General features: G+C 36.4%; 3 protein-coding genes and 1 long non-coding RNA gene across 8 annotated transcripts; 3 read left to right on the forward strand and 1 right to left on the reverse strand.

The window, feature by feature from the left end:
- Window positions 1-460: 460 nt before the first annotated feature.
- LOC145072497 (uncharacterized) lies at window positions 461-15,476 on the forward strand. Of its 5 annotated transcripts, none has more exons than XM_079018935.1 (8): window positions 461-1,603; window positions 2,197-7,769; window positions 7,855-8,220; window positions 8,325-8,392; window positions 11,763-13,996; window positions 14,075-14,401; window positions 14,466-14,565; window positions 14,647-15,476. In XM_079018935.1, the coding sequence occupies exons 5-8, from the start codon at window positions 11,772-11,774 to the stop codon at window positions 15,391-15,393; spliced, it is 3,399 nt and encodes a 1,132-aa protein (XP_078875061.1). In that variant the 5' UTR covers window positions 461-1,603; window positions 2,197-7,769; window positions 7,855-8,220; window positions 8,325-8,392; window positions 11,763-11,771; the 3' UTR covers window positions 15,394-15,476. The 5 variants fall into 5 exon arrangements, with proteins under 5 accessions (XP_078875061.1, XP_078875062.1, XP_078875064.1 ...); XM_079018936.1 differs by having other exon boundaries at window positions 2,197-2,810; XM_079018938.1 differs by having other exon boundaries at window positions 2,197-2,547.
- Window positions 7,075-7,569, forward strand: LOC145075574 (secreted RxLR effector protein 161-like). The gene has a single exon (XM_079021772.1). It carries the CDS (start codon window positions 7,075-7,077, stop codon window positions 7,567-7,569), a length of 495 nt encoding a protein of 164 aa, XP_078877898.1.
- Window positions 9,526-10,167, reverse strand: LOC145072499 (uncharacterized). Its single transcript, XR_013691038.1, has 3 exons — window positions 10,137-10,167; window positions 9,726-9,869; window positions 9,526-9,564 (listed from the first exon to the last, which is right to left on the reverse strand). It is a non-coding gene; the product is annotated as an uncharacterized LOC145072499 (long non-coding RNA).
- Window positions 15,477-15,701: 225 nt separating the features above from the next.
- Window positions 15,702-17,940, forward strand: LOC145072498 (uncharacterized). Its single transcript, XM_079018939.1, has 7 exons — window positions 15,702-15,839; window positions 15,926-16,052; window positions 16,138-16,491; window positions 16,580-16,684; window positions 16,984-17,169; window positions 17,427-17,636; window positions 17,733-17,940. The coding sequence occupies exons 2-6, from the start codon at window positions 15,978-15,980 to the stop codon at window positions 17,625-17,627; spliced, it is 921 nt and encodes a 306-aa protein (XP_078875065.1). The 5' UTR covers window positions 15,702-15,839; window positions 15,926-15,977; the 3' UTR covers window positions 17,628-17,636; window positions 17,733-17,940.
- The last annotated feature ends 8,595 nt before the right edge of the window (window positions 17,941-26,535 follow it).

The raw sequence follows: 26,535 nt of genomic DNA on the forward strand, positions 1-26,535 counted from the left end.
GAGCGAGAGAGGAAAACGGGTAGGAGAGAGAGAGAGAGATGAAAATTTATTTTATCAGATATTAGATTTAAGAAATCATTTAATTATACTTTTATTCCTATAATACCCTGACTGAATTAGTTAAGATACCCCTCCTTTTTTTTGTTTATTTATTTACAAAAACGCCACCTTGCATCTCGACCCTTCCTTTTTTTGATCCAACGTTCCACCTTTAGTTCTCGGGTTCTCGGGAAACTTTGAGTTCTCAAATAATCGTTCCTCTCTCTCTCTCTCTCTCCCTATATATATATATATATATATATATATATATATATATATATATATATATATATATATATATATATACTAAAATATTCATTGTTTTCTATTTCCTAGTGTATAATGTCGATAGATTATGCGACACTAAGGTGGTGAAAATGTATACCACTAGCCTTACCTATTAAATTGGGCTGCTGTATAAGCCATTCGTTAGGGCACACGAAAAGATAGGCTAGGCCATTGATTTGAGAAAACTAACCAGCCCTACCAATGGCCAGGGTATGCAGCCGGTCTTTTTGCAATTCTGCCACACTGCAACTTTCAGGAAAGGGGCCTCAGGATTAAGCAGAAAACTTCGAATCAAATCATCGGTTTCATCAATGGAAGCCACATCAACTAAAGTCTCTCCGCATCTTGAACATGTTGCACTAATATCATGAAGATTTTGAGTTTTGGTATGTAAAAACTGACAATCATGCAGGCTTCATCAATGAAATTGATATGTTTGGGACATATTTCGGAACAATTATAAGAAAAACAGTGAAATCAATCAATAAGAGGGTAGAACCTGAAGCAGCTTGTGTTTCCAAGTGGGTTTGCAGAACAGCATAACCCAAACTTTTTGTAGTGTTTTGGGTGGAACCTGAGAGGGTGTTTGGCTAAGCTTATTTAAGGAGCTTATTAGCGGTTTCACACAGCTATAAGCTAAATAAGTGTTTGGATAAAAATAGCTTATTTCTGTTGGGAAACTTCTAATAAACTATTTTTTCATCAGTTAACTCACTTATTTATTAGCTTATAAGCTAATAAGTAATAAGTTTTTTTTGCCAAACACCCAGAGTCTATTTAAGAGCCACCTTCCTTTCAAGATTCACAGAAACCCATGGAAAACAATATCAACATTGACGAACACCATGTGTTGGATCAATTGATCTCAAAGTCACTTCTAATTTGGTTTCTATATGGTTATGCTTTTCAAATGGACGTTTGAACAGAGGATGGTGTTTGGGGATTATGTTGATAGTGACAATGTAGTTTTTTAGAGTTCAAGAATTTGAAAGAATTTGATATATGGAATATGATTTCGAGTCTTTGAAAGTTATGCTCCAATGCCTTTGTCATTGGTCTTATGTTGGCTGTTGAGTAACAACCTACTTGCTTCAAATAAAGTAGAAATGGCGAATAAACAATTTCCAAAAACCAAGGCCACCCAATTGAGAACGCACAGAAATATTGGTGGGCTAAAGGGTGGCATTTTCGAGGTTTCACTGTCATACTTTGTGGTGATTAGAAAGTATCCCATTTTGGTGGCTGGAGTTTCTAGAGAAGTTATCCTGATGACAAGGTATAACTAAATAATTGCTCCAAATTAAGTGAGGTTTGAGCTTAATCCTTATATCTTATTAAATTTCTTGGATGTTGTTTCTTAGTGAATGGATTTGATAGGGACATGACTTAGTCTGGTAAGCTTTTATATGTGTGTTCTTTTTTAGTTAATGCAGAAAGAATACGACTTAATGGAAGAAATCAGGAAAATGAGGCTTCGCGCTAATCTTAACTTTTTACAAGCTTGTTGTCATTTATTTTTTTTCCTCCCCTTTTCCCAAGTGTGCCATCATTTCTTTAAATATTTTTTGAACATCTATGTAGACAACTCTCAATGCATGCAGATAATTTTAATTAAGTCTGATAACAGTGGCTGGACTGCACCTAGTAGCAGTTTATTTAACTTGTAGTGGTGAGATGTATTCCTAATATGTATGACTCAAATTCACAATATTCTATAATTTACCAGAACTACCATTCCCTGCACACATATAGAGCTAAGCATGCGAGGAACTATTTGATGCTTTTTTAATTTTGAAAGTTCATTTTGCTAAACCATGCTTATTGATTGTATATTTTTTTTCACACTTTTCTTCTTCGTTCTCTTCGCAGCATACTACAAAATTTGGTTCTTTCAAGATATCATCAAAATGCATAGAAAACATAGGGTGCTGTGTGCGAGTATAATTGGATGCAAAAAAATTAAGATGTGAGTTCATCACCTTTTCATTCGTGGTGAATGTAAAAGAAAAAGAAAATAATTTGCACTTTGGTTGCAAGTATTTAGAGGATCTTGTAGATGAAAGGAAAAAATCTACCCGAGCTTTTTGCGATAAGGTAGGATGGTTAAAGTGGAGGGCAACCACAAGAGTTTTTTTGCAAGGTGAGATGGTTAAAAATTTTGTGCGACAAAAGGGTCCCGTTGGATGGAGTGGAGGCTTAAAATCATGACATGGAAGTAGTGTATGTATTACATCCTTATTCTATCTTTTGAGCTTCTTGTTGGTACTTTGCAGGGTCAACAAAGTCTTTTTACCAAGGCAAGAAACAGGGGACAACAGTAGTGAATTGCACAGGGGACAAAAACTTGTGAATGACAGGAAGGGCAAAACCGTAAAACAGCTTTCACTAGTCTTCACAGTGTATAAAAGATGAAGTAGGACAAAACAGACAATACACAGGGGCAGAAAGCTGCACTGCTTTATTCATTAGACAATTACAAAGAGGTGTTGTCTCGTTCACCAAATAAAACAAGCTATTTAAACTAAAAGATATGCTACAAAGTAGCAACTGACTCCACTTAAACTTGAGACCCGGTCCTACTAAACTCACATGGTTTGATTTATTCAAAGCTAAAACTAAACGTGCATAAAACAAATAAACTTCAGAATTATTTCATCACATTTTCTCCCTTAATTCAGAAGTTCAGACCTTTTTAACTCCAAGGAGTGATCGCATCTCTTCATACTTCAGTCTTCCTAGTGACTTAGTAAAAATATCAGCCTTTTGCTCTTTGCTCCATACATGTTTCACAGTGATTTCCCCATTTTCCACACATTCACGGATGAAGTGAAATCGAATATCTATGTGTTTACTTCTGCCATGGAAGACTGGATTTTCCATAAGATCAATAGATGATCTGTTATCAACCAATAATGCTACAGGTGGTATCTTTTGCCCGGTTATTTCACCAATGAGTCTTCTTAGCCATATTCCTTGACAAGCAGCCTTAGTGGCTGCCATAAACTCTGCTTCACAGGAAGAGAGTGCCACACACCTCTGTTTATGCGGTGCCCATGTAATGAGATTATCATTGACATAGAACACCATACCACCTGTACTTTTTCTATCATTTACATCATTTCCCAGATCACTATCAGTGCATCCGGTGAGGGTGATATCTTTCATCCCTTTAGAGTACTTCAAACCGAAATCAAGGGTGCCTTTAACATACCTCAGTATACATTTTACTGCTTGAAGGTGCTTCACAGTTGGCTTTTCCATGAATCTGCTGACCATTCCAACTGCAAAAGTGATGTCTGGTCGAGTATGGGTTAAGTACCTTAACCCACCAACTATACTTCGATACTCTGTGGGATTTACCAATTCACCTTCTTCATTTTTCCGGAGTTGAAGCATGTGTTCCATTGGGCTCTTTGTGGGATTGCAGTCTTGCATACGAGTTTTAGTGAGAAGAGTCTTGGCATAGGCTTCTTGCTTTAGACTGATTCCATCTGCTTGCTGGTTCACTTCAATTCCCAAGTAGTACGTCAAGAGACCAAGGTCACTCATTTCGAAATTGGTGTTCATATTCTGTTTGAATGTCTGAACACTTACAGAGCAACTCCCTGTCACCAGAAGATCATCTACATACACTCTAACGATCAGCATGTTCTCGTCACTTTCTTTCTTCGTGTAGACCGAGTATTCATGGGCACATCTTTTGAAACCTAGGTTTTTCAAGTGTTGATCCAAACAAGCGTTCCAGGCCCTGGGCGCTTGTTTCAAACCGTATAGGGCTTTTGACAGCTTGTAAACCTTGTGTGCCTCGCCTTTCTCCTGGTATCCTTCTGGCTAGGCAACATAGACTTCTTCTGCTAATTCGCCATTTAGGAACGCTGACAAACCAGATGATGCACCTTCCACCCATTTGATCCGGCTAAGGCTAGAATGAGTCGAATTGTCTCAATTCTGGCCACCGGTGCGAAAACCTTGTCATAATCAATTCCATGCTTAATTTTGAATGTACCCTTTTGCCACAATTCTGGCTTTATGCTTTACAATCTTCCTGTTTGGATCTCGCTTTAGCTTGTATATCCATTTTAATCCGATAGCCCTTCTATTCTTCGGAAGATCAACTAACTTCCAGGTGTTGCTCTTCTCAATTGAGGCTAGTTCTACGTCCATTGCTTCTACCCACTCCCTTTTCTTACTTGTTTCTCTGTACGATGTTGGTTCGTCATTGCTGTGTATCATCATGAGCTCTTATGGAGGTATGTGAATTTCCTTCGTATTCTCATATAGATCTGAGAGCAGTCTATACCGTTTTGGGGCACCTCCACCTGTGGAGCTGGAAGCGGTGCTTGGAGTCGTAGACGAAATTGGGGAATTGAGAGTACTGGGAGAATTGGGTGTACCCAATGTGTTTAATGGAGAATCCGATGGGCTCGTTTGTGGATGACCCGAATTGATGGATTGCACATTCTCGGCTCAATCACTATTATCAATCGGTGACCCATTTTCTTGATCTGGAGTGATCGATTTCCACTCGCCTTCATCATCATATATCTCTTCGTCAAAGTCAAAACCTTCGACGGTAAAAATCATGTCGAACGTTGTTCTGATCTTCGCACTCTTCTCCCACTTCCAACTTCTTTTTTCTTCAAAGACAACATCACGACTCACATACAGTTTCCTAGTACTTGGGTCAAATAATCTATAGGCTTTCGATCCTTTTTCAATTCCCAGATGAACTAGACAAACACTTCTGTCTTCCAACTTCTTCAGGTGGCTCTTTGCAATCTTCATGTGTGTAACGTATCCAAATACCCTGAGATGTTCAATATGTGGCTTTCTCCCAATCCACATCTTGTATGGGGTTTTATTCCTTAAAGCTTTAATGTGTGCTCTGTTCAGAACATAAACAAAGTGTGTCACAGCTTCGCCCCATAATACATCTGGCATCTCCATGGTCTTTAAATTACACCTCATCATCTCCAAAACTATACAATTACGCCTCTCTACTACCCGATTTTGTTGTGGGGAGTATGGAGCTGTGTAGTGTCTCTCCAACCCGGTTTTGTTGTAGTACATGGTGAACTCATTTGAAAGAAATTCTCCTCCACGATCTTTTCTCAAGACTTTCACTTTCTCCCCAATTTCAGTCTCTACCTTCTCCTTAAAGTTCTTGAAAATTTGCAGAGCTTCATCCTTTGATTTCATTAAGTAAACCCACATTACTCTGCTATAGTCATCGACTATTAACATGAAATACCTTGTTCCCTGAGGGTGTAGGAGATGAAACCGGACCACAGAGGTCCCCATAAACAAGTTCCAACCTTTTCTTTGCTCTATAATTCATGTGTAAGGGGAAAGGATTCCTTGTCTGCTTTCCCACTAAACACCCTTCACAAGGCTGCAAAGGAATGTTTATGTTGGGTATCCTTTTAATTAACTTCTCGTCTGCCATGTGCTTCATTGAATTGAAGTTTATGTGGCCCAATCTCGCATGCCACAACCATGTTGGGTCATTGATTTGCGCAGTTAGACACACTGCTCTAGCCTCTTCCAGCTCTATCTTATAGAGCTTATTAGATGACCTTTGAACCTTCATTAATAGTTTTCCAGTGGCATCATGAACCCATAAAAATGGATCCTTAATTCTTATTTCATCACCATCTTCTCCTAATTGTCCCAGGCTTATTATATTATTGCATAAGTCTGGAATGTAATATACCTCATCAAGCTTGCATTGACTCCCATCCTTGCACTGAAATGAAATTGAGCCCTTTCCTTCTATACGGACTTTTGCTTCATTACCGAACTTCACATAACCTTGAATTGACTCATTTAGATTCTTGAATTTGCACTTGTCTCTAGTCATGTGATTACTAGCCCCTGTATCAAGATACCACATACTTGACTGGTTGAAGGTGTCACCTTGTGATCTTAATTGTGGGGTCACGCTTTCTTCATTGAGAAACACTTCACCATGTTCGAAGGTTGATAGAAACATAGTAGGTTCATTGTCATGGTGGTCTTGTATCCGATTGTTTTCTTGATATCTTTCTCTTCTGGGATTCTTACACTCAGTTGCATAGTGTCCGAACTCCTGACAATTGTAACATTGGATTCCACTCTTGTCTTGACTACCAGATGCTTGGTGATTGCCTTCCTGCTGTTGATATGAACCCCCTCTACCACGACCTCCACGGCCACCAGTCCTACCTCTGCCTCTGCCTCGACCACGTGAGTTTCCAACATTGCCCCTATTGACTTTTCCTTGGTTTCTCCCTCTGTTTTCTTCTTGTTCCTCTTTGACCATTCTTTATGAGTCAAGAGAAGTTTTTTCTCGTCACTCTCTCCATGACCTTTCATCCTCTCTTCGTGGGCTTCAGCCTTCCAATCACCTCCTCGATTTGATTTAGATTTGGAGTCTCCTTCTCTCTTCTTTTTGCTTAAGGATTCAAACTCAACCTTCAATGTTTGAATCCTTGTTGCTTTGACTCGGTCTACCCCCAGGAACATTGTCTTCAATGCCTTCAAGCTTCTTTGGTTGTTGTTTTCTTCTCAGCCAAGGACAATAGCAAATCCTCTGGTATCCCTTGATAGATAGCAGCCAAAGCCATCTTATCCTTCTTCACTTCAACAAAGGTGTTTGAAGTCCTGGGTTCCACAGCATCCCAGACTCCTTGGGCCTGCATGAAGACTCAGGTATCTGACCCATACCCGTACAGACATATCGTTGCAGTTGGAGTAGTTAGCTGCTACATGGAAAGGCCAACTACAAAACACCTTCAGGCTGTTAAGGGAATACTTAGGTATGTGAAAGGCACCCTTGACTATGGTCTGAAGTACTCAAGAGGAAGAAAAGAAGTTGTGATTTCTGGATACACTGACAGTGATCTAGGGAATGATGTGAATGATAGGAGAAGTACAGGTGGAATGGCATTTTATGTGAATGGAAATATGATTACATGGGCCTCACAAAAACAGAGATATGTTGCCTTATCCTCCTGTGAAGCAGAGTTTATGGCAGCCACTCTAGCAGCCTGCCAAGGAATATGGCTTAGAAGACTCCTCAGGGAAATACCTGGGCAAACTGTGCCAACTGTAACTCTGTTGGTTGATAATCGTTCATCACTTGACCTCATGAAGAACCCAGTCTTCTATGGAAGGAGCAAGCACATAGATATAAGATTCCATTTTATTCGTGAATGCATAGAGAATGGGGAAATAACAGTGAGTCATGTAACCAGTGTTTGAAAGTCCTGGTCTTTAGCTTAGTGGAGTTAGTTCCTATTTTTATGCAAGTTTTTGTTTTAAATAGTCTAGCTATGTACGTGACTGAAGTGTCACTTTCTCTGTTATCAAGTTCAATAAGAAAAGCCTCTAAAGCTTTGGTATACCCTGTTCCCTGTCCAGATTTTCCACTTTTGCCCTTCTAAATTTTGTTCCCTGTAAAGGTTGCTTTCCTGTCCCTGTTACTTATTTTGGTGTATTGTTGTTGCTAAAGTCCAACACTAACACTACTAGAAAGTTGACTTTCAGCTACGAATTTAGAGAGGGATCTATTCTGTAGCAAAATTTTGGCTTATAGAGAGGGAATTACGAGAGATCTGCGAGGGTTTAAACAAGTATTTTATTTATTCAACATATAGCATATTAGAGAGGGTTTAGCGAGGGATAAGTTACGGATGTTACAAGTCTTTATCGACGCGCCCTTATTCCTCGGTAATCGGTGGAAAACGAAGGCATTTGGCGAGGGTTCAACGAGGGAAAAAAAATCTTCGACTTGTTGCCATCTGGTATGTATTTAGCGAGAGAACGCCGAGGGAGCATACACACGCTATGTTTTTTTAATTGAAGATCTCTCGCTAAAATTGACGAATCCAAGTCCAGTTTCACGAAGTTTGTGTAAGTCTCCTTCCCTCCCAAATCTGCTTTATCACTCTAATTGAACACGAAGTTTGACTCTCGAGTTGCAGCTTAACCTAATCTCACCATCTCCATTCAAACAGATGACGACACCATGGACCATTGCAGCTTCCGATTCCCGCAGCCTATTCTTCCTTAACTTCTGATTCAGGTAAACCTCTTGATTTTATTTGCTTTAGTCATATATTAGGTTAGGTTTGGTTCAATTGCAGAATATATTACGTTAGGGTTTAATTTCTCTGTTTTTTTTTTCCTTTTTCAATCGTCATTCCTCTTATATCGATTGCGTTAGGGTTTAATTTCTTACTCTTTGCTACTGATCGGCTCAAATATGTAATTTTGAATAATTTTTCAATCTTATTAGAATAGATACTTAGAATAAGAACTTGATATAGGGCTTGATTGGTTGCTTTAGTCCTATATAAGCCTGGTAGCATAAGTTTTGTGCATCAAAGCCTCACCCTGAAGCTCTCCTGTCATCTCTGTACATGCATCCATATGCTCTGCAGCAAGCCCAACAGCACCAGTTTCTTAGGAAATCATTGTTTGAATGGAGAAGATTCATCACCCATCTCATAGTTATAGGATGAATTGCTTCATCAAAAAAGTAAGTTATAAACTTGGAGGAGGCAATCTTATGCCATTGTTCAAGAAGCTATTCTGATGTAATGGTCACTACTAGATCAATTAGCATCTCAAGCAACATGCTTCTAACAATAATGTGTTTCCCCATTGATTCTCTTAAAATCTCATTTCTTCATGTTAGCTCTAGTGGATCAAAAGTCATGATCACAAACCTAAGAACATGCTCCTAGAATAGTGACTAACTTTTTCTAACACTGGAATTTCAACATCACCCCTGTGAAGTGTAACTAACAGATAAAGGAACTGTGGGTGTATGTGTATGTGTATGTGCATGGACAACCATACCCTTTTCAGGTTCCTTTGGTCAACAAACACCCTTTGACTTTCTTTCTGGGTGTGTGGGTATCAACATGCTTTGCATATTCTTGTAATTTTATTATATTTGTTTTTTTGTTAAGTTAATACCCTTTGCCCTCTCCATTTCAACCTCTTTCTAAGCTTTCTTCTTATCTAGTTTAGCATGTTTATAGTTTTCTTCATGAGCTTTTCTAAACAGCCTCACAAAGTTCAAAAGGGTCTGTGTAACTGCATTGCTGCCCCTGTATATATGGGCTAGGGCTGTTTCTTTTTGGATTAAAAGACTCTCTCTTTCTCCCCTGTCTTGTTATCAAACCTGAACCTGAAACTGATCTGAGGGATGCCCACGAAGAATGGCTTGTGCAACACCTTGCTCTGACTCTGCATTATGAAAAAAAACTAACCATAAGCTGATAGAATTGTAACTTGTACACTAAGAAGATTGATAGAAGAAATGACTAGTTTAAATGTCTATAATCAATCACTATATACAGAAGAGTAAGAAAGCAATTACTATCTAAGAAAGAAGAATTATCTATTACCTGCCCAAAATGGAGGAACACCACATAATAGAATGTAAAGAATTACTCCTGCACTCCAGATATCAATCTCTGGTCCATAATTACGCTTGAGGACCTCTGGAGCCATGTAATATGGGCTTCCAACTATTTCAGAGAACTTCTCACCTGTATATTTAACATCTTGTTTATTAGAAGGTTCATTAAAGATTTCTAACTATTCCAACTATACTCAATCTTCATGTTAAGTGATGTTTTCTAATATAGATCATTGAACTGATTTTGTCCTAAGATAAGGCAGCTAAGTAGAATAAGACAGTAGATTGTGTGTATCCAATAGATACAATGATTAGGAACCTTAATTGTCTACTAATTTCCTGACTAGAAGCTGTAATCCTTAATTTATGGTAATTCTGGAAGGAGAGATATAGTCACCTGGCTTGAAGAAGATAGACATGCCAAAATCAATAGCTTTCTCAGGTCCCTTAGATTTCTCAGGTCCCTTATCACATATCATACATAATGGATTTTTCATCTTGTTCTTAACTCATTTCTTACTGAACTCATTCAACGATTTCATATATGATCATGTGGGTAATAGATTAAAGATATTAATAATCAAATGGAAGAGACAACTAGCATATGATCCCTTCAACCTTTAAAATAAACAGAAAAAAGTAATTCACTGTCAAAACCATGTTTTCAATTTGTATCAAATCTATACATAAGCTTAGAAGTTATTTAACATTATTTTTCATTAACTGCATCAATAGTGAACCAATATGTCTAGGAGTGTGCAGGAGTGCTTTAGGAGGAGACTTGTAATGCACACTTAAATTCAAAAATATAACATCCTTAACACCCTAATATTAATCTTCACAAATGAGATATAGAAGACGGAGAAACAATAAGGGATACCTTTTCAAATAATAAAAATCCTTTACAGATAACACATCTAACATAAGGGATTCGAGTGGAGAAAATCTCTCTACAAATGTGGGGATTACTAATGAAAGCAGACAAAAGAACATATGAAAAAGATGTTAAGATATAAATAAATATTTTTAGCCCCTGTAGTTTTAATTTTCCAAAATAAAACACTTACCGTTCCAGTGCCTTCACAAGTTATATATGTACACACCATAACCTAATTTAATTTGTCTGATCAAATAGTCTCGGATTTGTTAGGATAAGCCATATATATATATATATATATATATATATATATATATATATATATATATATATATATATATATATATATATATATATATATATATGATGAAAGTACTTTCTTACTACATAACTCGTTGGTCACATCTCACATGCACTTGGGAGTTAATTAGGACCAAAAATTAAGTGCACAGTTGGTGGAGGGTTTGTGCCACCTTTGATGCATGTCTTTTTTTATATATTTATATATATATTTTTATTTTTGTAAATGTAAGTACTTCTCAAACAACTACATCTATTGCATTGGTTAATCTTCATTTGTGTTTAGAGTTTCATGTGCTAGCAGGGTACCTATCTGATGATACCAGGAAATTAATATTATGTAAACTGTTGTCGGTTTTAATTATTTAAAATAGGTCATAATCATACCTACCAAATTTAGTTACATGATGTATAATTTTTTTTTTTAAAAAGAACATAGGTAATAAAAACTTTTTAGGGATTTTCTAATATGTGTCGTAAAGACACGTATAAAAAACATTGATTATAACAAATATTATTATAATTAAACAAGTTTATAATCCGTAGTTTTAATTTTCCAAAATTACATTTTTAGCCCCTGTAGTTTTTAATTTGCAAAAGTTAAATTTCTGGTCCTTGAAGTTTTAAATTTCTGAAATTACAATTTTGGTCACTGTGAAAGAGGGAAATAAGCAAGACACTTTTGGTCCCTATAGTTCTAGTTTTCCATAATTATCTTTTTGGTGATGCTTTTAATAAAAATAAGTATTTCATGTAGTATAACTGTAGTTTCCAAGGATGCTTTTAGTAATGTGGATATGATTGCATTATCTAATTTCTAAATAATAGTTATATATTTGTTTGTAGCTAGTCATTATGTCAACACGTAGTGATAGAGATTGGATGTACAAAAGGTTAGATCATGGGTATCTTAGCACAACATATCATGCATCCGTCAAAGGATTTTTGGATGTTGCTTTTTCTAATGAAGCAACTGTTGATGGGGATTATATTAGATGTCCTTGTTTTAAATGCAAGAACATGTATTATAAAACAAGAGGTGATGTAGAGCTTCACTTGTTACAAAACGGTTTCACTCCTAATTACACAACTTGGTGGGCACATGGTGAAAGAAATACAATATCTCAGCATGAGGAAGAATCTTCTAATCCGATGCAGGATCCGATGGAAGATGATGATGATGTTAATGGGTGTACACAAATGTTGATGGATGTAATGGAGGAACTCCCGAATCCAAATGCCAAGGGGTTCTATGATATGTTGGAAGACGCTGATGAACCTTTGTGGGATGGATGTGAAAATTATTCAAAATTACAAGCTGCAACAGAGTTGTTGCATTGGAAGTCAGAATACAATATATCTGAGGCTGCTTATGATCACATACTTCCTATAATTAAGCGGATGCTACCCAAAGGTGAGAAACTAGTTGAGAACTTCTATGAGACGAAGAAGCTTTTGAAAATAATTAGACTCCCAGAAAAAAAGATCCATGCTTGCAAAAACCATTGCATGATATTCTATGGGGCAGATTCTGATTTGACTAAGTGTCGAGTGTGTGATCATGATCGGTACAAGAGTGGCAAACTGCCTTATTTGGTTATGAGGTACTTGCCGATTGCTCCTAGACTCCAAAGGTTGTATTTGACAAAAAAGACGGCAAAGCAAATGACATGGCACTATGAACATCAAACGGAACCGGGTTTGATGGTCCATCCAAGTGATGGTGAGGCTTGGAAGCATTTCGACTCAATGCATCAAGAATTTTCAAGTGAACCACGGAATGTTCGCCTTGGGCTATGCACCGATGGGTTCAGTCCAAATAACTCAAATACAACCCCGTATTCATGTTGGCCTGTTTTCCTTTCAATTTATAACTTGCCTCCTTGGATGTGCTTAAAAGAACCATATGTTCAATTAAGCATAGTTATTCCTGGAAAAAAGAGCCCAGGTCAAAATATAGATGTGTTTCTCAGGCCACTAATTGACGAGTTAAAGATGCTATATACAGACGGTGTTGTCACTTATGATGCTTCGACTAAATGCAATTTCACAATGAAAGCTATACTTCTTTGGACAGTTAGTGACTTTCCTACTTATGCAATGTTGTCGGGATGGAGCACACATGGCAAGTTAGCATGTCCGTATTGTATGGGTGAGTCGGGGTCGTTTCGGTTACACCATGGTAGTAAACCATGTTGGTTTGACTGCCATCGAAAATTTTTACCTGAACAACACACATATCGGGGTGACAAAACAGGATTTCTGGCTAATAAGGTTGAGCGATCTAGCCCCCCACCAATATTAACCGGTGATCAGATTTGGGAGCAAGTACGACACTTTCCAACTGTTTATGAAGGCAAACCTTTTAGAGCGAAGAATGCAAAATTGCCTGGTTTCGGGATTACTCATAATTGGGTTAAGAGGAGCATCTTTTGGGAGCTACCATATTGGCGAAAGTTGTTAATACGACACAACCTTGATCCCATGCACATTGAGACAAATGTGTTTGAAAATCTTTTCAACACCGTGATGGACACTCCGAAAAGCAAAGACAACATGAATGCAAGAAAAGATATAGAAATGTATTGCAATCGAGTGCAATGGCATACATGGAAGAAGGGAAATAAGGATATGAAAAATAGAGCATCGTTTGCTTTGAGCAAAGAACAAGTAGCTAAAATATGCCAATGGTTGATTAAACTTAAATTCCCGGACGGATACGCCTCAAACTTGGGGGGGTGCGTTAATGTAGATGATAATAGCTTTTACAAATTCAAGAGTCACGAGTGCCATGTATTTCTTCAAAGATTGTTGCCTATTTCTCTAAGAGGTATGGTGCCAAACTCAACATGGGATGCAATTACAGAGTTGTGTACATTCTTTCGTGTAATATGTTCAAGGGTGTTACGCGTAGATGACTTACAACGCTTGCAAACTACTATTGTTGAAACCATTTGCAAGTTGGAAAAAATATTTCCACCTGGATTCTTTGATTCAATGGAGCATCTTGTTATCCACTTAGCTCGAGAAGCTATGCTTGGTGGTCCGGTTCAATATAGGTGGATGTATCTTTATGAAAGGTATATTTTTTACCATACAAAATATTCTACCATAAAACCTATGGAATTTCTAATAAGTCTTTTCCAACATCTTTTTAGGAAATTGGGATCAATGAAAAGAAAAATAAAAAACCATGCGAAGGTTGAGGGGTCCATTGTTGAGGCTTACATGATTGGAGAAATATCGACTTTTTGCTCACAATACTTTTTGCCTACAATTGAAACCCGGTTGAATCGTGAGTCGCGTAATTTTGCCCCATACATTCCTAGTTATACCATGGTCGACTCTCGATTAAGCATTTTCAAAGTTCCATCTCGAAGATTATTCGAAAAAAGTGGTCAACGGAGGCCTTTGACAGATGATGAGATGCGTATTGCTCATAATTACATCTTGATCAATTGTGTTGAGGTTCTACCTTTTTTAAGGTATGTCAAGTTATCTATTTTTCCTTGATTTCGTGAAACTCTAAAAATTTTGTTATTTTTTAAGGTTGTTTGAAAATTATGTGATCCAAAGCCAACCTGATATGGATGATGGAGCATTTGAAAGGTTTAGGGATCAACATTTTGCTAAGTGGTTTAAAGATCATGTGAGTATGATACGAGAAAATTTTGTATTACCAAAGTGTCTTCCCCTGTGAATTAGTTAACAAATGAATTTATCAATGTAGGTTTTTCAACAATCAAATGATATCAATCAACATCTGAAATGCCTTGCACGAGGACCATTACGACATGTTAGGTCCTATAAAGGATACTTTGTCAATGGTTACAAGTTTCATACTGAAAAATATGGTGATGGACGGGTCACACACAATAGTGGTGTATGTGTAAGAGGTACTTGTTACAATGAGACTGAGTGTGACTATTATGGGTTGTTGGATGAGGTCTTGGAAGTAGAATATCAAGGCATAGGGCGTTGTGTCGTAGTATTGTTCAAGTGTACATGGTTTAACCCTACTGAAGGGGTACGTGTGGATCGAAAGCATAATTTGGTTGATATTAAATACAAATCAAGGCTAAGAAATGAAGATCCGTTTATCCTAGCGTCACAAGCAGAACAAGTGTATTATGCACCATATCCTGCAATGAAGGATTTGAAAGATTGGTGGGCTGTCGTCAAGACGAAACCAAGGGGTGTATATGATCTACGACAATGTGTTACTGAAGAAGATGATGATGAGGATGAAGAGGACCAATTCTTTCAAGAAAGTGAAGCGACTTTACCTTCTACAAGTAGCGGTGCAAATGAGGTGGCAGGACCCCTTTCTCATGTAATTGAAGGAGAAATAGAAGAAGTTAATGACAATGACATTGAGAGAGAAGAGGATGAAGAAGTTGATGATAACTTGGATGATTCATCCGAAGATGATATTGAAGATGAAAACATATGTGATGATAATTCTGATGATGAGTAATTACTAAAAATGTAGAATGAAACAATGTATTTGGAACTATATATTTTGCCTAATGGACCTTATAAATAACTTTTTAGCTAAAATGATCGTTTTCTTTTTCTATATACATTGCACTTTCATTTATTTGTATATTATAGCATGTTACCTTCTCTTACGTCTATAATTTTCTATTATAATACATACTTGTTCTAACCAATAGTTTATTAATTCTTGATTTTAAGGGTTATTTTTTTGACTAATGGCGCAACGAGGAGCCCGTGGTGGTGGTCGCAGTGGTAGTCACATTAGTGGTCGTGATGCTGGAGATAGAAATGCATCCCAATCATACAATGATGCAGAAAGTCAACCTTCTTCTTCAGTTAGAGGATCAAACATCTTAGAACAAGTTCCAAGTAACCCATCAAAAAGGAAGTTCATTGAAGTCGATTCTGAAAAGGAGTACTAAAGTTAATTTTACAATTGTTTGTGAAAATGAATTTACTTGTTAATGATAATACTAATGCTAATTTTTTAATTTTTAAATTTTTGCAAGATTTACGGATCAGATTTCAGTGATCAGAGCCATCACATGTATACTGAAGACGATGTTTGACGGCCCATGGACCTCATGGAAGAAGGTTGACAAAGAACATCGTGATGCAATGTGGGAACACTTCAAGGTTTGTACTTATTATTTTTATGGTTTATCAAAGTAAAAATTGGTATAAAATGAAAAAGATAATTGTATGCGTGATCTACATGTAGGGTTTGTATGTTTGGCCCGAAGAGACTGATGTTCTTGCTCGCATGGTATGGGAAGACTGTATGAAGAAACGATTTCCTGACGTAATGCGAAGAGCACGTGAAGCATCTTTAAAACTTGCCAAAGCTGCAAATGTGAATGCCTCACTAGAAGGTGATTTAAATTTGCTAAAGGACTATCGTCCAAATTGGATAAAAAAAGAGTATTGGGAGAAAATGATCAATGAAGTGTGGACCACATCCAAATGGAAACGTTTATCACAATCAGGGAAAAATAACAGAAATAAATTAGAAGATGGCTCTGTTTCCAAACATACCGGGGGTTCTATATCTATTCGTCAACATAAGAAAAGAATGGTAAGATGTTTGCATCTCACGTTAGTTTCCACTTAGACTGTTGAGTTTTTGTTTTGTTTTTTTAATGTATTACTAATGGATTTTGTAGCAAGCAATGCTTAAACGCCCTCCTATAGGAGTTGAACTTTATGCAAGGTTGCACACTAAACGGTCTACTCAAGAGTACATTACACCAAAGGCAGCTAAAGTTAAGGTATTTTCAATTCTTTTGTAGGAAACAAAACTTCCTACTACTCGGGTTAATGACTTTGTTAAAGCAACTAATTGACAGAAAACAAATCTTTCGTAAGTAGTAATCAACTTACAAAAGAAAAGAAACAAATTATTATCTCTAAATGTTTGATCCTCTGCCTAGTTGTAATTAAGTGTTTTGTAAGTAGTAATCAACTTTATGCAAGGTTTGAGTATTATGAATTTAATGGGATGGAATGAACCATTCCATTCCTTATTTCATGTTACTATTTTTTCATATTTTTTTTTTTGCTATAATAGGAGGCTTATGAAAGTGCTATGGTGGCTAAGTTTGGTGATGATACTAGTTGCCACCCCCTCTTGGATAATGAAACATGGTGTGATGTTTCCGGAGGAGTCAAGAAAGGAAGAATATATGGATTCGGATCTGTGTCTGATCCAGCGAGCTTTTTGGAAGGAACATCTAGTACAATAACATCCCAAGAGGTTTGTTTAATTTTGTACTTTATAAAAATTTCCTATCATAGCATTGTACTTACAAAGTTTCCTATCATGGCATTGTACTTACAAAGTTTCCTATCATGGCATTGTACTTACAAAGTTTTCTATCATGGTATTATACTTACAAAGTTTCCTATCATGGCATTGTACTTACAAAGTTTCCTATCATGGCATTGTACTTACAAATTTTCCTATCATGGCATTGTACTTACAAAGTTTCCTATCATGGTATTGTACTTTAGGTTGTCTATGAACGTGTACGAAACGAGATGCGTGGCGAAATGGATGCTAAAGCTGCAGAAATGGAAGCTAAACATCAACAAATGCGTGAGGAAATGGATGCCAAAGCTGCAGCAATAGATGCCAAACAACAACAAATTGATGCAAAATATGAAGCAATGGAGAAGATGTATGCAGCCTTGCAAAATATGATGGGAAATTGAAAAGTAGAGGTAATATGATGTTAACCATTAGTATTTGATGTTTTTGAATGACTTGTTAACCTTTTGTATTTGATGTTTTTTATTGTTTTGAATAATGTTTTATAGGAATGAGAACCGAAGATGATTGGATGGACATGAAATGAAGATAGCAGCTAAAATGTCATTTTGAAGGTTAAACTTTTTTCTGTTTGTACCTCTTTTGCATATTTTGGATTTCTTGGATTTCTTGGTTCTAAAATGAAGATAGTTTCGTTTTTGGATGTTTCTTGAATGACACTTTGGTAAACTTTGATAGTTTTGGTATTGTAATGCTTGGTTGTATCATTATTTGATGTTCTTTAGTATAATAATTTGATGATTGTAGTATTTTTTTTCTTTTAGAATCATAATAAAAAAATGATATTATAAGTTCGTGGTGAGAAAATAAAAAGTATTTTAATGCATGAATTTTGCGAGGGATTAGCTACGGAAAAAAAATCATGTCTAAAGTGTGCGACGGATCAGCGACGGAAAGGAAAAAAATTTAATGTATGAATTTTGCAAGGGATTAGCTACGGAAAAAAAAAACTGTTCATGGAAATTCGCGACAGAATAGCGACGGAATGCATTGAGTGACATTTAGCGACGGATACTCTGTCGCTACCTTTGTCGCAAGGAAAAACCCGATCCGTCGCTAAAACCCTTGCTGAGAAATTAGCCACCTTTTTATTACCTATGGAGTGAATCTGTCGCCGATCCATTGCAAACAACATTTAGCGACGGAATAGCGACGGATTTTTCCGTCGCTAAAACCCATGTTTCTAGTAGTGTAAGTACAATATTAATCTTCTTATTTATTTCATTTTTTTTACGTTCAGCTCTTTTAAACCCCCACCCCCCCCCCCCCCCCCCCCCCCCCCCTTCTTGTTATTCACCTTTGGCGTGAAACTCTTCTTGTTGGTGGTCTTCTAGGAAGCAGCATCTCTAACTGGTATGGCTGCCTACATGTGACCTCCCCCTTATACAATATTTCCTATGAAATTTGGGTATTGTTGCTGTTTAAATCTTTAGATATGCTTTGGGAGATTTTTGAAACATTTGATTTGTTTGGATATAAAATATGACAAAATCGACCCATATTTAGGTAAATTGCTAAAAGTTGCCAACTTAAGTTCTAGCATGCTTGGTGGAAATAGGTTTTTGTCCAGCCTTTTTAAATTGTTATTACATAATTATTAATTAAAGTGTTAATTAAATATGATTACAAACTACAAAGTTATACTGTTACTGTATTACAATATAATAGTATGTTTTAATAATGCAATTTAGGATGTTGTAAGCATTTACATACACTTTAGTCTCTACTTTTGAACCATTTCACCCATTGGAGATAAACTATAATCGAAATCAGCCCATTTTTTTAAAGGTAAATGGGTTGAAATTGCCACTTGTATGTTCTAGGGTGCTTGGTTATAATACTTTTTCTATATATTCTTTGTTGAATCTTATAGATAATTAATGTCTTAAAACTGATTACAAAAAATCATACTATTACAATTTAATGTGTTCAGATAAAGATAAAAAATGTTAGGGTAAATTACACGAATGGTCCCTATGGTTTAGGGTAACTTATGCGTTTGGTCCCTAACTTATTTTTCTAACTCGGAAGGTTCCTACTATTTGTTTTTGTTACACGCTTGGTCCCTGTCTTACATAAAAAGTTTATTTTTTCCTTGATTTTTTAATTTATTTAAATAAATACACCCCAACCCCACCTTCTCACCTTACCTTACCTATCCTACCATTTCTTTCTATTTAAATAATTGTCTTTTTACATAAGATAGGAACCAAATGCGTAACAAAAACAAACAATAAAGACCAAGTGTGCAACAATAACAAACAATAGGGACCTTCCGAGTTAAAAAAATAAGTTAGGGACCAAGCGTGCAAATTATCCCAAACCATAGGGAACATTCATGTAATTTACTCAAAATTGAAAGGAAGCTAGTGCCATAGAGTGGGGGCAGTGGGGGCAACTGCCCTCACAATAAAAAAAAAATCACTAAAAAATAAGTTTTTTTTCAAAAAAAAAATATTTTAACCCTTCAAAATTATATATTTTGATTCATCAAAAAAATTTGCCCCCCATAAAAAAGTTATTAAAAAATTTGCCCCCGAAATTTTTTGGGTCCACCCCTCCTAGTGCCTAGACCACTCCTACACTATTCCACTACCGTGATTCCTAAGCTTCCACACCCTCCTATATCAGGTCAGGTCCTCATTAAAAGCTAACTCTTTCAAGTCTAATGTCATACTATCTTTCCACTTCCTTCACGGGTGACCTCTACCTTAGGAGATTGCCTACTTCTCGAATTGTAGGATTTATCTTGTAATTTTGTTTTGTTTAGTGACTAATTAATTAATGATTATCCATGCTCTGATAACTCTTATCAAACTGGTATCATAGCATGAAGATTTTGAAATAACCACTTTGTTACTCTTCACCGCTTCACCGATGATACTACTCATCTGAAGTTATTATTCATCTATGCCACTGTTCATTGATGCCAATGTTTATCCACTTATACTGTTCAATTTAACTTTCACGGTACTATTCACCCAAAAAGTAGTATTCCAAATTTTTCTTTGCTATGGCAAACAAGAAAAACGATACCTTGGAATCCAAGCTAGAAGTGGTTGTCAAACTGTTTCGTGCAGAAGTTGTACAAATACACATTGAGGTTCTCGCCACATTAGATGAGAGGTTGCTGGAGCTGAAAAACAGCAACAAAAACTGTTGTGCAAGCAATCAAAGAAAGGCAATAAAAATGATATACAAAATTAACATGGTTCGGTTGATGCAACCTACATCCACGAGCATAAACCAGAGATCTCTGCTATAACTCGACTATTTTGAAAGTGATACATTGAAAAACCTACTTATGAATACTTCCAACTGAAAACCAAAGCAACTATTGGGCCGAGCGCATACCCAGCCTACTCCAAACACTTATCCCTTCGAAATTGCTACTCGGGTTTCTTCACTTTGTTTCGGGTCAGGTTTTTCATTCGGATCACTAAGTTCCAAGTCATAGTCTAACAACAACAGTATGTATTAAGGGACGAACCATTACATGGTTCCAGTTAAGTGAGCAACGAGTGCAATTTACATCATAGGAGCATTTAAAAGGGCAACTATTAGATCGTTTCCAATTAACAAAGAAAGCAACCCATATGAGCAATTTTTTGGCAACAGTGCAAGATGAGACATTCCAAGAGTATTAAAATCAGTTTGAAAGGTTTTCGGGATAACCTATCAGAATACCATAAACTATTTTAGAAGGGACATTTTTGAATGGGATAAATCCATATGTTTACTTGGTGTAATGGGTACTACAACCTAACTGGTTAACGCAAATGATCAGGGCCATATAAACAAATACAAGCAAATGTTGGACGACCCAAGATCAAAACTGGTCGCTCTTAGATGGGGGAACAATATGGGGCAAAAGTAGAGAGGTTGACGTATATTTATGTGACTATGTCGATGATCACCGGGAAAGGAATGGGAACTGTGGAAATAATAGACTGAGTTGGGGGGAAATTTCGAATGTACACCAAGACAGAATTGGGATACCCGGGCTTTGACCCAAGACTTCACTTATGTGTTTCCCTTCTGGTAGGTCAATCATACGGGGACTACAACAATTGAATGAGTATCAAAACGCTCCAAGTAAACAAAGCAACAACAATACCCAAGTAAAGAGGTAAATGGTTGGTAAGATGTAGGCAACCTCCACGCAAAGTTAGGAATAGTGAGTTCATTCATGACATCCGACATAAAAAATCGCAAGCTTACAAATGGTTCTCTCTTGCATATAAAAAGCAACCTTTGTTGCCATTCAATGAAAAAGAACAGATACAATCATAAAGTTGGAAATAAAAGATAAGTAAGGCTAACTTGTTGAGTTGTGAAGTTTGATTTTTTCCTTTAACCTGATTGATGCTACACAGCTATAGAGACCAAGCATGGAGCAAAGTTGTTGGTGCAATGAAGTTCATATAGCAAAATCTACGCATAACTGTAGGTTGTGAACTAGTCAGAAGTGTAGGTGAAAGGTAGGTAGTTTGTTGCGGCCAAGCACCGAAGCACAACTAGTGATGACATCAAACCTTATTACTTGAGCTTCACCTTCGGTGTACATCATGCTTTAGCCTTAAGTGATCAGAACTAGTCCTAGACTCTGAACTTTGTTAGGCCTAGTAACTTTTGGACCGAGTTTTCTATTGTGGGCTAGCTTATGTCAGTGATGTCATAGGCCCATGAATTAGGTCAAACATTTATTAAATTGATCTCATTGTATGACTATAACCCTAATGAAAAAAGTGTGTATTCAAGATTATCAGTAAATCTCTCTAGTTCATTTGTAGATGTAGCTTTATTACTCGGATCAAGTGAACTCCATTACATCCTTGTGTTCTTTCTTTATTGTTCTTTGCATCTTTATTATCATGTTTGTGCTTCTTGAAGTCCTTAATCATAACATAAGCAATAGGAGCAAGGGTAAGCGGGTAAATATTGGACAAATATAGTGATACCGCAGATAATGAAACCAAATATAAGCAACAAAGTCGGAAGTAAATACTAGAAAAACAACCTGGAAGTAAGGGAACAAGAGTAAGGCTAGTAAAAACCAAACGTCACACACAAAAAGTGGAAAGGAAGCTAGTCTCTAGACTACTCCTACATTACACTACTCTACTCTAATTCTCTAGTTGTGTTTAGCGCGTCACAGCTAGCTGAGCTTATATTTTTGATTTTTTTAGTTGTCATGTTTGTGTAACAACGAGACATTGGGTATTTTCCTTTTTGACACGAAAATTTAATTATGTTGCAAATTGATCCTTACGCCAAGCATACTTGGGGTGTACACTTGGCGTAGCTCATTTAAATGGGCCGCGTGTTCAGGTGAGTACGTTGGGCGTACGTGGCATGTGAGAAAACCCTAATATTTAGAGTTTGAGCACTGTTTAAACATCATTATCCCTCAAAAATGTTTTTCTCCATCTCTCAAAATGTCCCTTGCTAACCCTAATCTATTGTGTGAGCATTTTTGAGCTTGAGAATATATTTGTGCTCTTGAAAGAGGAAAAGATAATGGAATCATCTTGGAAGCTTCAAGAAATTGTAGATCTGTAACTTCCACCTTGCAAGCAACCTCCAGAAGGTATAAAGTTGGAAACTTGATGATTGTTTTCCTTGGATCTTGCTAGTTCTTAAGTTTTATGCATTTTGGTCCCTTAGTTTTGGTATTCATGAGTATGGCTTACTCTAAACCATAAGAGTTGTCCTTTTAGATGTTTTTAGGTGCCAAGAACCATAAAAATGTGATCTTGGTCCTTTTCTTCCCTCCATGCAAGAGTTATGGTGTTTGGTTTGAGTATTAAGTTAGGGTTTTGGTTTTTGGACCACTTCTAGCCAAGGAAAGTCATAAATGTGGAAAGTTTATGACTTAGAATGATATTTTGGTCGAGATCTGAACTTTAGACATGAAGTCTTAATGGATTAAGCACTTAAAAAAGAAAAAGTAGATTCCGGCTGAGTACGCTGGGCGTACTAGGGGGTAAGTAGAATCAGGTTGAGTAAGTTGGGCGTACTAGGGGGTATGTTGCACGTACTAGCCAAGAGCCTCGTATTTTGGATGGATCGCAACTACGCCCAGCGTAGTGACCGAGTACACGGGGCGTGCTAAGTCTGTGTTGACTTTCCTTTTGACTTTTGAATTTTTGACATTGAATTTGACTAGGATTTTGACCAAGTTTGACTTAGGCATTTTAGGTATTTTGAGTAGTAGTTTGAGATTAGGTCAATGTTTGTTGTATAGGTGATATGTAGAGTTGGTATTTGGAGCAGCATTCTTTTCTGCTATCTTCCAGCCTGTGAGGTGAGTTTTCTTCACTGTACTTATGGGCGAAGGCACCAATGTCGGCCCACTAGATCATGTATCCTGGTATATTGGATTGATGTTATGCTTGTTATATGATAGTCTGGTAGATCTTTATGATTACCTGTGTTCACTGAGTATATGTTAAATTGGTAGATCCGTATGATTACATGTACTTGTTGGGGGAACTCACTAAGCTTTGACTTACAGTTTGATTGTTATGGTTTCAGGTACTTCAGAGGACAGGAGCAAAGCGAAGGCTTGATCGTGCATATCATCCTTGATATTTTATGAGTTTATGATTTTGGGATACTCTGTTCATGTTTTGATATTTTGGGAACTATGACTTGTAGACATTTATGGTTTTTGGATGGTTTTAAAAATGAAAATTTTACCTTAATTTTTGGGATGTTAATGTTTGACAAACCAAAAAGTAAGCTTGTAAGCTATCTTTTTTTGAAAAGCTACTTAGATTAGTTTTTCAGGAGTTTTTTTTAAAGTTTCCCAAATATACCCTTAATTAATTATAAAAAAACATATTCTTTTAAATTCCCTTTTATATCATTTTATATATTTCAGTTAGCTTATCATCTATTTTTTTTTACCAAATGTCATTTTTTATTAGCTAGTTTTTAAGCTAGCAACTAGTTTTCAAGATAGAAGCTAGCAGCTAGCTTTCAAGCTAGCAGCTAGCTTTCAAGCTAACAGCTAGTTCTTTATCTGTTAGCTAGCAGTTAGCTTTTTAGCTAGTACACCAAACATAACCTAAGCTTATATGCCCTCGTATCTAAGGTCATGACCTCAGTAAAAGGCAACTACTTCAAGTCTAACCTCACTATATTTGCATTTCCAATTATAGCGTGCATTATCCTGATTCTAAGTTCCATATAAACTCAATTGGCTTGATTATGCATAATTTTTTACTTTCAGGAGTCTAGATGGAAAAACACTCAACCTTGTTTTCGAATTTATGAAACTCATTTATGTCGTTTAGTTGGGCATTATAGATATTAACGCCCGTTTTAATGCAAGGTCATTGACTCTTTTTGGACTTATGCGTCCTACCTTGGGTTTATATGGAACTAGCTTTTTAGAGAGAGATCATCTTCATACCCGAGTTCTTTCGGCATCCTAGCGGTGCCTCTTTGAAATTTACAATTTCTTCAGGTAAATTTATCTTTCCCATTTTCTTATGTAGTGGCAATTTTCAATTTTTCTTAACAAGATGCACAATTCCTATTAAGATCATTGTCAGAATTTCAATAAGCTTACTATGGAATTTATATGGCAACCCAATAAATAGTTAATTTCTAGGGTTTACTGTTTCTTTTCTCATAAATAGATACATATTTTTGTGTTGGCCGAATCTTTGTAGATTTGACATTTTATTGAAGAATTTATAAATAATTTTTGTATTAAAAAGGAAATTATGGAGGAATGCTACTTATCTTAATTCTTCCCCTTTTTTTCATAAGAAAAGTAGCATCTTAAATGTGATCTTGGTCTTATTAGCAATTCGAAAAAGAAGATGGCGAATATGAAAGATTTACACTTGGACATTTTGAATGTGATCGTGGTTATGATAGCAACATCGAGTGATGGTGCCAGAGACCTGGCAAGGGCTTCGGCAGTGTAAGTTTCACTGTTTTCTTGTCCCTTTTTGCGTCTGTGTTAGTTGGATGGAATGAAATGAAATGACGAATGGATGGAATAGACATGCTAATGGAATAAGTCGATAAATCCCAGATAAGATTATACTAAAAGATATATATTCTAGTTATTTTTATAAAATAAAACTGCAACTCAATTACTATCCTGAATTTCTTTATAAACATCTATGCCAGTATGCATTATATAAATAAAAATAGGTTATATATCAAATTTTCATTTCATTCCATTATATAATCCCCCAACCACCCACCCAAGTAAAGAATGAAAATTAACGAAATTGAAGGAGTGACATTCCTTTAAGAAATGATTCATTCCATTCCATCAGGCCAAACAAATAGCACTTTTTATTGAACCTTTCATTTCACCAGGCAAAACAAACAACTTTTTTTCATAACGGTGGAATGAACCTTGCCTTTTGTTTTGTGATTCTATCTTACCAAACACTGTTTTATAATAATTCCTAATAATGCTAATTGGATTCCTTTAGTCAGTTGTTTTCATTGTAAACTTTCTGCAGCTTCAAGAACTTTAAGACCCAGGCTCAACAACCACACATCTTAAAGATGGTCAATTTTCAGCGTTTGACTTCTACTACTGATACTCTTAGGAAGCACCGTGAGAGAAACGGACTCCTTTGTATGTGTGCCCGAGCTGGAAATCAAGCTGCCAAGTCCATCTTGGGAAAGGTAACCTTTTTAAACAACTGCCCAAATTGTTTTCTTTCAGCATTTTGATATACGAATTTTGAAATCGTTTTGTAGATTATGTATTTGATTGACTGACTATTGATATCATTTGATAGGCGGGTTTGGGTCAAGTAAGAATGGAACCCACAAAACTATCTTGTCATTTTTAGAGTTTCATAAATATTTAATAATTGAAACATGGTTACGAAAAGGGTTAAATGCGAAAAATAAGAATGTAGTATTGCATCTTACTTTCATTTTTTTCTTATTAAGACATTGCTCATTCAAACAAAAATCTTGTAATATAAGGAAACGAAACTAGGATGCTAAAAAAACTTATCAATGATAGTATATTGCGATTTCTTGCATTTAACACTATTATTCAAATGCACGACTTTAACCCATTCAACTCTATTCCTTTTTAGCTAATCTGTTTAATTCTGACTAGTTAGTAATACAAAATGACACATTTTCACATTATTCGGTTAAATTTCCCCCCTATAATATAACACATAGTTCCTCTGTGTGTGTGTGTTTAGCAGGCTATCCTACTTCGCGACTCCTGGTTTTTTGGCATGATATATAATGACAATCAACAAGCATATTATGGGTGCATTGCATCGAGTC

The sequence above is a fragment of the Lactuca serriola genome, chromosome 9, assembly GCF_051521515.1.
Source record: "Lactuca serriola cultivar US96UC23 chromosome 9, Lser_US96UC23_V15, whole genome shotgun sequence".
NCBI lineage: Eukaryota > Viridiplantae > Streptophyta > Magnoliopsida > Asterales > Asteraceae > Lactuca > Lactuca serriola.